The 12216-nt window shown below is 31.4% G+C and overlaps 1 protein-coding gene across 4 annotated transcripts in view; it reads right to left on the reverse strand.

Annotated features, from left to right (window-relative positions):
• Positions 1 to 12216, reverse strand: part of RIMS2 (regulating synaptic membrane exocytosis 2) — a 629796-nt gene that overhangs the window by 290683 nt on the left and 326897 nt on the right. For 2 of the 4 annotated variants that reach the window (XM_006897149.1, XM_006897148.1), the window contains 3 exons: positions 8409 to 8456; positions 4806 to 4936; positions 1106 to 1277 (listed from right to left, as the gene is read on the reverse strand). In XM_006897149.1, coding sequence (XP_006897211.1) covers positions 1106 to 1277; positions 4806 to 4936; positions 8409 to 8456 — 351 coding nt within the window. The remainder of the gene's footprint in view (positions 1 to 1105; positions 1278 to 4805; positions 4937 to 8408; positions 8457 to 12216) is intronic. The other 2 variants (XM_006897150.1, XM_006897151.1) reach the window with 1 other exon arrangement.

Consider the following 12216-nt stretch of genomic DNA (forward strand, 5'->3'; position numbering starts at 1 on the left):
GGTCCCTATGATTTATATTCAACTTGATAACACTGAATAGTTTTGCTGCTAAATTGCTCAATTTAATGGTGAGACTAGGACTGGTAGACAGACAATCCCGTTGTGGATAGGCTAACACATCATATACACATATTCCCGCCCATCTTTATTGCAAAGTCACTTGGAAAGTCATATTGAAAGATAAACTCCACACTATATAGATTTATCTATCTCTTAAAATCTTCTAAAAATCAAATAATAGCTTAGAACTAATCTTTCAAGAATAGTGTTCTTTCAAGTTGACATCAGCAACTCAAATGATCAGAGAGGAAACAGAGGGCAGTAAGCTGATGTTCATGAAAGAGGAACAACCTGGAAAATGAAAGTAAGCATGGCTATGAATTTGAAGTAGACAATGACCTTAAACTTATGTATAAAAATTATCTGAGTTCATGCACTTCTGTTTCTACTTTTAATTACAACAAATAAAATACATTTTTTAAGAAAATCATGACTAAATGAGCTAGTAGTGGGAATAGTTTAGATACCGTAAACATGACACATGCCACAATATAAACAAAGCAACCTATTTGTTAAATATGTTAATAATTTATCATTCAACATTGATATTTCTATGACGAGAATAAAGATATAAACATTATTAGAGTCATAGAGCTTCCGTTTTGTATGCTATCAAAAAGTTATACATTAATTGGAAGAATCTGCTCTGGAAAACAATGTATTAAAATTTTATAAATAAACTAATATAAATAAAATTTTTAAAAAGTTATACTTTGAAGCAGTTGGGAAAATTTCCCATTAATGTAAAAAGGGGAAAAAATACCCCTCGGTGTCATGGTGTCACACCTGACTCATAAACTAACAGGCTTTCAGAGGATGAAAACTGCATGGGAGGACATTACCCATTTTTCTCCAGTGGAGCAGCTGGTGAATTCAGATCCTCAAGAGAATTGCAGCTTCTGGGTTAGCTACATAACTCCCTATGGGTAAGGTAAGTCTGTGTATTTTTCAAATACTTTTTTATAAAAGTTATTTCATTGCTAGTCACACAAACAAAAGGTAAGTTAAGTTTGAATAATACAAACTTTAAAGTGGTTTCAGATACCTCGCCTAAGAATTCACTTTCTTCCTCTCGAACCCGAGCTTGATCCCAAAGGGTAATTTCTAACATTCGCTCCCGAAACTCTCTTCGATGAACTGGAGAATAAATGAATGTCTGGTTCCATTTTGGTTCCAATGCTTTCTTTACTGTTTTAGTTCTTCTCTTGTTCTTATCACTATAAAAAAATTTGAAAGCAGGTAAGAACTCAAAAAAATACTTTACATTTTACACTAAATTTAAAATATCTTAGGAGAGAAATCAAGTGAAGTTTTAGAAATTTATCTTAAAATTAAAAGTATTATAATAATTTAAACTAGGATTTATTTATGAAGTATATAATTATAAAATAATTTATATCAGCATAAAGGCAGCATATGAATATGTATAAAATTATCTCACTACAAATGATTGAAAACTTAAATCTTTATTAAGAGTGAAGTGAAAGGGAGGTCTGGAGGCCTAGTCGTAAGAAGCTGTACTGTAATCCCAAAAGGTGAAGTGAAACCTGGTTGAGGAAAAGTAATTCTAAAATTCTTTAGCATATTGCTTTATTAGAAATTGTTTATATGGTTAATTAATGATTAACTGATAATAATAGACATACTTTCACTTAAATTACACAAATATGAATCTCAAAATGACTACTATGACATTCACAATTTCATTTTCTATCAAGTTACTTTATTATATATAAGAAATAAGTACTTATTATTTATCATAAATCATATACTTAAAACTTCTGTAAATTTATACCTATGTGAGGTACCCACTATCATGTGGTTTGAAAATGGGAACTAGTAATGATTTCCCCAAATGCCCTCTAGGTTCCAACCATCCTGTGTTGGAGATTACTAGCCTTACTTATTTGAGAAGATGGATGGCTGAAAAGAATAATGCAGGCCATGGTCTTCATAATTACTTACTATGCATCAGAGAGCTGGACAAAGACTAAGGAGGACAGAAAAAGAATTGATGCCTTTGAATTGTGGTGCTGGAGAAGAGTCTTGAACCTACTATGTCTTGGAGAGGATGAAATCCAGTTTCTTTTTTGGAGGCTAGGATTTTGAAGCTCTGTTCACAGACTTTGGGCATGTGGCCTGAAGGGACTGATTCTTGGAGAAGGACATCATGTTCAGAAGCGAGGAAAGACAACATAGGAGAGGAAGAACCTGGATGAGATGGATTGATAGAGGATCAAGGGCAATGGAGGTAGTTGTGTTGGAGTCAGTGAGACTGCCTCAGAACACGGCAGGATTCAGAGCTGTTGTACAACAGCAATCATCCCGGAAAGAAAATGTAGACTATTTTGCCATTAGAGAAAGAAGTTGGCAATGATGTTCACTTACTTTGTGTGGAAAAAGTTTAAAAACACTACATTGAACACAAAAGGGTTAACTTTCTACAGAGTCAGGTTTTTTTGTTTTTGTTTTTTAATCCTGGCTTTCCAAGAATGCTAAGATTAATAAACCATATATGTTCCAGAAAGGCATGGGCATGGCTAACACAGATGAAAGAATAGTTGGGACTACAACATTTAGAACACTAGAACCTGTTATCTGTCTGCAATTTAGGCTAGACTTAACTAGGTCAACTTAATAGAACCAAAACAACAGTTAATGAAATGTTTTCTTCTCTTCTGTGTTAGTTCTAAATCCAAAGACAACTAAAGTAGTTAAAGAACTTCTTCAAGCAGATTTTTTTTTTCAAATTTCTAAGTTAAAATGTAGTTTTCAGATTCTTATGACTAGACATATTCTAAATTTTTTCTTTGCATCTTGTAATTTCAAAACATGTATCAAATAAACTATAATTAGCAAGAGCTTATTTTCTGTTTATTTGGTCCTTTTCTTGACTGATACAGTTGTTCACACATACTTTGTCAACTCAGCTAGATCCTGATTAGCTACTTAACTTAAAACGTTGCCCAAAAGAGTAAAAAATATTTAGGATCAGATATGTAATAATTCACTTAAAACTTGAGGGGAAAAAATGACCAGACCTTCACAACATTCTGCCCAGTGGAAGGATACTGACACTGTTAGTATTTTCCCCCAACCCCATGATATCTAGTGAATAGTGTAATTTCTTATTGCTTAAAAGAATTTTAAATATCATTTCTTTATCCTCTATTTAAATCAGGATAAAACAATGAAAAGTATGATGATTACAACAGAGAAAACACAAATGAGCTTGAAGAAGTTAACTATGAAACCAATGATGAAAGTTCCCGGATGATGTGGTATGATAAAAACAAAAGCAAACCAACTTGTTACAATTTGCAGAATATAAAATTATATACATATATCCTATCCTATCCTATCCTATCCTATCCTATCCTATATTATATTTTCAGAAATAAAATAATAGAGGAGGTAGAATTGCAATAGAATATTAATCTACTTTGGGTTCTTTTTCTTTTGGCATTTTTTTAAAAAATGCATTTGATTTGTTGTTATGTGCCATCAAGTAGAGTATGACTGAACCCTATTCTATCCTGCATCATCCTCACATTTCCTGACACACAAGAGCCCATTGTAGCAGTCACCGTGTCAAACCACCTGGTCAAGGGTCTTCCTCTTCTTCAAAGACCCTCCACCCTTCCCAGCATGTTGCTCCAAGGAATAGCTCCTTCTAGCAACATGCCAAAGTATCTTTCACGTGAGTATCATTCATGCCCCCAAAGTGCACTCTGGCTGCATGCTCTCCAAGACGTATCTATTCGCTCTCTTGGTCATGCATGGGATCTTCAGTGCTCTTCTCCAAAACCATAGCTCAAATGCACCAATTATTTTTCTGCCATCCTTATTCATTATTCAGTTCTCAGATGCATAGCAAGTGATCATAAAGAGTATGGCCTAAATCAGATACACCTCAGATGTCCTCAAACTGACATCATTATGCCTAAATAACTTGGAGGGGTTTCTAACGATAGATTTTCCCAGTTTGGTTTGGTTCTGCCTAAGAGTTCCCAGTTCAGAGCAGCCTCCTGTGTGACTCAGTTGGATTCTGGAGAGTAGGTTGTTCTGACTTAATTGAAAATCGGGTGAAAACTGATTAGTCATTTTTTTTATTTCATTAGCAATCAAGTGTAAGCGAATTTGCCATTTGGATTTAGTTAACAATCAGCTGTGGGCTGGAAGCCACCTTTAAATCATCAAGACCTAGTGGGTGGCCTTTGTATTTGAAAGTTGGTTGTGCCCTCGGGCTGGCATTAATTGTGGTTGGGGAGAACATTGTTCTGAAAGCTATGCCATGGGTGTGTCAAAAGCCTTAAGGGTTACTCATGGTAGACAGGTTTTGGTGGAACTTCCAGATTAAGTAAGACTCAGAAGCAGAATTGGCCATCTATTTATTAAATAACAGACCTTTGAAAACCCTATAAACACTAGAGCATTTGATTTATAGGGATATAAATTTAAAATTAAAAGTATACTTCATTTAAATAATAATAATTCATATTTAGTATTACATATTGTGTTGATCTTTATATACAATAAGCATTTAGTATGTTTTTAAAAGCTACATCACTAGACTATTTACTGTTACATATTATTTAGATTCTTAAAAGAAAAGGCATTATATTTATAAGAAATTTTCAAATTGACAGACTATAAAAATAAATAATACACCATAGAAATATCCACTGATACTAATACTTTCTAATATATTTCCAAGAATATTTATTATTGTTTTATATCCCTACCTTCTGTCTGGAAGAAAGTAAATTTTAACATAAGGATTCCTCGGTCTCCCATCTTCCCTGGAAGGGAGATCCTTTGCTCCCAAAATTGTAACTATTAATTGGTGACCAACCTTGTCAAACCATAGTTTTATCTGAAAAGCAAAAACATTAATTTATCAATGTAAACAGCAACTATCGTAATATTTACATTACCAATCCGTAACCCAATCTCTTACACTACTATTAGCACAGAGTACAAATTCTACTTAGTAAACAGTGGTTAGCTAATATTAAAGGATATTCCACTTAATAAATAGTGGTTAGTTAATATTAAAGGATATGCTATAATAACTTCAATGTTAGAGGAACCAATTCAAATATTTTTACTTGACTAGTCGATCACTTTTTATTTATTCTCATTTTCTTTCTTCTTAACATGTACATAGCACTAAATGTATATTAAAATATCAGGATTTTAAATGCAATGACTGCTTTATAGCATTCTAATGTGAAAATCACTGTTGTTCATCTTGGTTCCCTATGATTATTAAGTTCAGAATAAAAGCTCCAAATGAATGAGTAGGTACAACTTTATATAGCATACACAGATATTTTTTAAGTAAAATGATCTTATTCCATAGCAAAAGATTTTGGAATGATTTTTACAGAGTAATCCTACTTGCTTAAATTGATGAATGTCTTCATTCTGTATTTAAATCTGGAGTAGATTTGTCTTGTATAAATTTTTCTTATATAGGCAAAACATCTCTTTTTCTTTCATGAAGCAGATACATTAAATCCTTTGAAAAATGATGTACATTTTATAGTTTTACACAGGGAAAATGTAAGTAATGTCCCAATGTCATTATTTGGAAGTTGCCCTTTTCCACACACACTCATATCTCACACCTTCACATGTAGATAATCAAATCTATTTTAGAATCTGTAATAACTTGGCTCTGTGCCATATCTTGTTTCAGAATTGAATAAACAAGTGATTTGTATTCTATAATTGAAATGAAACTGTAAATTTGGAACTGAAGAATATCAGGTGAAAACAACTCTGATTATGTATTAAACACTAGTAGTTCAATTTCAATTTTAACATTATTTCATTGAGGCTCTCAGTTTACAGCCTAGAACTGAAGAGTTGAGCAACATCTTTGAGTTAGACAAGAAAGGCTAATAGCCTAGAGGAGTACATACACCTCTTTACATCTATATTTTCTTTTTGTGTATAATGGGACTAGCTCTTTTAAAGGAATATGAGTGAAAACCATAAAAATTCAAAAATTCTAATTTTTTTGGTTGTTTTAAATTCTTATGCTCAATATGTCTTTTTGTCTAATAACAAAAAAACTATTTTGTTTTAATACAGCTTCTATTTACAAAGATATCTCAGGCAAATGTTTCTCATAATTTGATTCACAGTCCCTTGGTGAATATTATCTGGTTTATTTATTAAGAAATTATTCATTCCTGGGGTCCTTCTTTTACCTACTGAATCAGTTGGGATTCAGGAATTTGTATTTTAACCAGTCCTCCTGGTTATTCTTATGTACATTCAAGTTTAAGAATTAGTGTCTCAGAATAAAAGAAACCTAAAAAACAACAACAACAAAAATCTCACTATATGACAGGGGAAAAGTGAATAATTCACTAGCTTGAATGATATGCATTAGTTTAGGAGGAAAAATTGAAAGACTAAATATCTATCAAAAAAGCAAACAAAGCAAGAAATACAGAGGTGTCATGTGTATAGAGATGAAACAAAAACATTATAATCCCATGGCTCTTCTAGTATGTATAAACAAAATGAGATTGTTATGATAGTCTCTGCTTTTTTGATGATAAGAATTTAGAATATCATTTTTCCATGGTATTAAAAATACTTCCCTGAAAGTTTTGGCCTGACCATTGAGTACTTCAAATACAAAAACATTCTAAAAGACTGAACAGTTCCTCTGTGGAGGTTTGAATTCACCAGCGAAGGTTCAAAACCACAAGTGGTAGTTCAAATCTACCAGCAGCTGTAAGAGAGTAATACAGGTAATCTTCTCATGTGCGATTTATAGCCTCTGAAAACCCACTACAGGGTCAGCTATGAGTCAGTTCTGACTCCATGGCAATGAGTGAGAATCACTTATACATATGTGTATTATCAGAATAAAAGTCACAGTGATTGTAGCAAATTATTTATTACTGTGAAAAATATTTGAGGTATTAAAACGAAGTAATTATGATCTCCACAAGCAACAGTTTTTGCTTCCTTAAAAATCACTGGAGTTAAACTTCTTTTTCCACATTTTTCTTATGCCATGGAGTTAAAATATATTATTAATTATTACTATTACCCATTACACATAAAGCAGGTATTAGACTTAGGGCCTTTATAGTTACTAGTGTATAGGTATCTTTATCATACTATTTATGAGATTAAAATAGCACTTTTTCAAGAAAAAAAATAGCCTAATACTGAATTTGATAAATAGCTGTAATTTTTATGCAGTAATTAAGGATGTGCATTGAAGTTTATAATAGCTATCCAATTTACATCAACAGAATAAAATGTTTTGGTTTGCTAGATCATTTTATGACATTCTTATTTTTTTATCTGTGCTTTGTAAAATAACTTAAAATTTATTTGTTTATTCTTCAAAATATAATCAATAGATCTGATAGTCTTTGTTATCTCTGAACTTAATTAATAAAAATGATTTCCATTGTTTTCATTATCATTTCAACTTTACTAAGTAATCATTTTCAGCCTTCCTTATCCAAACATAAGCAGCAGAGACACATATTCTATGCCATATAATATTAATTAGGTTAATTTTTAAAATTTAAACAAAATTAGAATTATTTAAAACCAACAAAAAATAAAACATGCAGCAAAGCAAGGAAAGCATAATACTACTTTTTTTAAAAAAATTATGTTTAAATTATTTTACAATTTAAGGGTTTCCTAATGAAAACAGGCAAACAATTTGTACCCAATAATTACAGTCAAGTTAAATAAATTGCAGTGGGAAAAAATGTAAACAAAATAAACTCAATGTGTTGTATTTGGATAGTAATTTTGTTTTTTGGTTTTCTTCCAAGTAATATCTTTTTCAAAAGTTAACTATTCTATATAACAGACATAAATTAATATTTTCGATAAGGTACAAATATATTTGGCCATTTTCTCAAGGAGTTATTGCTTGGAAAATGCAAGAGAATGGAGATGATGAGTGATATAATGAATGATTTAAAGAGACAGCAAACGAAGTATAATAAAAGAAAATATCAGAAGCATAGAATTCGCTATTTCTGTAAACATGACATGTCAAAGTGGAATCTACATCATATCTACATTAAATGCCACTCTTTAACCTGAAAGTTTGTATATTTGGCTCATCATATAAAATCACTTCACTAACCAAGTTTGTCTCTTTAAATTTGTATTCAGTATTTTAATCCCCATGCAGAATTGTGCAAGCTGGCTCATATAATGATTTGAGAGTCAATAATATGGTTTGGAGCACATACCAAAAAATATTTTCCTACTAAGCATTTTCCAATGACATACAAGTAAGGGTTAAAACACAACTTGAGGCTCTATCAGGCAGACAAGGCCTTTACCTGAACCCTAGGAACAAAAGGCGTTGTTCTTCTACTAAGCCTTTGGCTCTGGTAAGCAAAATTAAAGAAAAAAGCAATAAAACAAAACCAAAAGGACAACACGCTGGAACTAAAAGACCAAAATTAAAAACAAACACATACAACTATCCCTTAAATATAATTTTCCATGACAATATTTTTATATATTAAGTATTTTAGTGTAATGAACATATTAGTTCCATCAGAACTGTAAAATACATGAAAAGTACATACAATATTAGGAAATGATAAATTTTAAAATACAATTGACATAAATGAATTAAGACTGAATATAAAAGAATATATGTGGCTTCATATATTCTGAGGGAATCATTGTAAACATACCAGAAAGTCAAATTCCAGGTTTTACCCTTAAGCATAAGAGAAGCAACCAAAGTGCAAACACTTAACTCATCTCATGCATTCCGTCATGTGATTCCATCTCATGGATTCTACCAGTACTACTAAAAAACCATCAATGAAATTAATTATATAATGCACCATAATAATTACATCTAATTAATGAAAAAAAACCCAAATAACCACACTGATATTAGGATTTCTTAAAAGAATAAACAAGCTAAGTTGTAATGCACTCAATTAGTTGATTCAGACTCTAAAAATCTATACCAGCTTCGAGGACTTAATGTCATCTTCAGTCACTGACTACGTCCCATTCAAGAAAACATCATTTATTGCTTATTGCCTATTAAAATGCCAAATAACATTTCATTTCTTGTACAACTTTTTATGTATTTTCCCAGATGTGTCAAATCTATTACTTCATGATATTTCTAACAATCTTCAGAGACAGTTACCATCATTCCAAATTTGTTTTTTTTAAAAAAAAAAAAGATGCAGACATTGGAGGAGGAAAGAATACTCTTACACAAAGCATGATGGTATAAAGAAAGCAATACATAATTTCATGTTAAATTCTCAGAGATAAGGAATACTTTTTCTTTCCCTAATGATTTTAATTTTTTAAAAAAATTTTATTTTTTAACAACTTCCAAATGAGACCATTGTAATGGGAAAATGTGTCTTCATTAAAGCATGCCAAAAGTTAAACCACAAACAAAATCAGATGCATGTCCCTGAGTTTAGGGATAGATTAGTAAGGCAATTATTTCTGCTTCTCACACCAACACTCCATCTCATATCTCCTACTGCTTCTGGGAATATCTTTTGTTTGCACTGTTATAAGGAAACAAAGAATAGGAAGAATAGGTACTAAGAACACCATGCCCAATTCAACTACCATTCAAAGTCAAAGGAAAGTAGACATTAAATACAAACATCATCATTCAATCATACAAATAATTTTTTTTCTTTCTTCAAAAATTAAGGCAATCTCAAATAGAAGCCATCATACTATTGTGTGGAGATACTACCAAAGGAAAACAGAAAAGGGCACAGATAGAAGTTTTTACTAATATCTGCACAAAAAGTAGACTGGGTTAATTGTCAGCAAACGGAGAAGAGGACACATAAAAATCAGAGAAGGAGGTATGTTGTAAAAAGGCAGCAAAAGAGTCTTTATTTGGAAATAGATTTGATTTCTCTTGACCTCTCACCTATTCCACCTATTTCAGACCCAAAAGACTAAAAAAGAATTGAACACGTCTACAAATAAATACTACATTTTTATAAAAGATTTATTTTAAAGAACATTATCTCTAGATGGTATTTTTCTATCTTCTAAAATTATCTTAAATAAGCAGATTTCTTAAATCAATTTCTAAGTCTATGGCAGACTAAACCTTATACTCATTCACCCATAAATTTATATATTTTGCTATATAAAGATTTTTTGTTTTGGCAGCTTTAATAAGAGAACCCTTACTAATGTAAAACACAAGGTGTCTTATTGTAGTTCATATTCATTCCCTTTTTGAAATTATGAATGATCTAATAACAGCTATAAAAAGTCAAGCTTTTAATTGTATACCAAAATTTATTTTTTTATTTTAATGTCATTTTTTACTACTTATGGCAAGACTATCTCAGGACAAGCATTTCATACAATGCTTCTTAGAGAACAAGGATATAGTAATGAAACATGAAAGATATGTCCAAAGGGAAAAAAAACCTCATTTTTTAAACACTTCAAAATGTTTCTAAAAATATATTGGAATACACATCTATTCTTCAGTTACTCATTCTCTTTAAATAAGCAAATAAAGACATATTTATAATATTAAAATTAAATCACTGAAAATGTAGTCAGGCTTTGTTAAAATAATATGGGAAAACTGAAATAATACAGAAAAAAAGAAAGTAAACGTAAAATGCATATTATATACCCTTTTATTTGCATAACATGTACATTATCTACTTGAAAAAAGTATCAGTGAGCTGATATATTAAAAATGTTAGCTCACACATAAATTACTCTTGTTTTCAAAAGTCAATTATGGTGGCCAATAAGAATAAATTGTGTAGTAGCTTCCCATATGAACAGAACTATGAGTCTTTTTAAAAAAGAATGGATGAATACCTTTTTTAACTTAGTGCTCTTTCAAAAACCTAACCAAAGATGGCAATTTCATTAAAGGATACTAAAGAGAATTAGGAAAAGAATCTCTAAAGAAGCTAATAATTAAGTTTTTAAAGTACATAAATATTTAAGAAATCAAAATGAGGAAGTGCTCTCATTGTGAAGGTTATAAAATATCATTCAGGTGGCATAAAATAAAGCTCTAATTGCCTGTATTACCAAATGCCCTCATGATCCTTCCATAGTTTTGCCCCAGATAAGGCAAGCAGCAGCACTACTCAAGGGTGGGAGAAAAAGGAATCACATATGCATATTTTTAAAGTAGGGAATGTGAAGATTTTAAACAAAATGTTTGCATTATTATCTATATCATCTACTTGAAAAAATATCAACCAATGAACTGATAATATAAAGGGCAGTTAAAATACAAGATAACCTCATATTCAGAAATTACACTAGAGCTGCCTGAGAGGGTTTCCTAGTTTATAATCATTAGGAGAGTAGATTACCAGACTTTTTCTCCCACAGAGCTGCTGCATTTTCAATCTCTAGATCTTTAACAGCAGAGAGAGATCTAATCTGGGCAGCCAGGCCTCCTGGATTAAGAGAACCTGTTGGAGTAAAATAATTTCCAACTCACTGTAATCCTATAGGATAAAGTGAAATATTTTAAACTCTGATTTGGGTAAAATTTTATTGAACAAGTTCTTTTTATGTGTTCAAAAATTCACACACATTTTTAGTGACAGTTGTTGCAATCCTCATAATTCGAGACTACTTTTCCCAATTTCATCTTCAGGGTCTCTTCTGATATCTATCTTGGTTTTTCTTTCTCCTCTGTCTTTGTGACGTTTTGTTTTCTTCATGGATGAAAACCTAGATGTTATCGCACAACTCATCTGGTCTTTGATCACTAGTGTGCAATGCACCCAATCTATCCTTAAAATAATTTTTAAATATAGGTGCAATACTCAAGATCATATTTTAGCACTCGTGGATTTGTTTTCATTCTTCATCCTACATTTGAACTTGCACATGAGTAACTGATGGGCTGTTTCACAGTTAGCCCCTGTATATGGTTTTAACTATTAAAAATTCCACTAGAGTGTCAAGGAGCCAAAATAAAGGGAAGAGATGATGAAGTAAATGGACTGGACAGAAGATTTCAAAGGGCAGCTCGAGAAGCAAAGCAAAGTATTATAATGGAATCTGCAGAGAACTAGGGTTGTAAGATAAAAAGAGAAGAATTTGCTCATTTATTAAACTGGAAGAACTGAAAAACAAACTTAA

Source organism: Elephantulus edwardii, unplaced genomic scaffold (genome assembly GCF_000299155.1).
Source record: "Elephantulus edwardii isolate Elephantulus edwardi_28Jun2011 unplaced genomic scaffold, EleEdw1.0 scaffold00202, whole genome shotgun sequence".
In the NCBI taxonomy this organism is placed as follows: domain Eukaryota; kingdom Metazoa; phylum Chordata; class Mammalia; order Macroscelidea; family Macroscelididae; genus Elephantulus; species Elephantulus edwardii.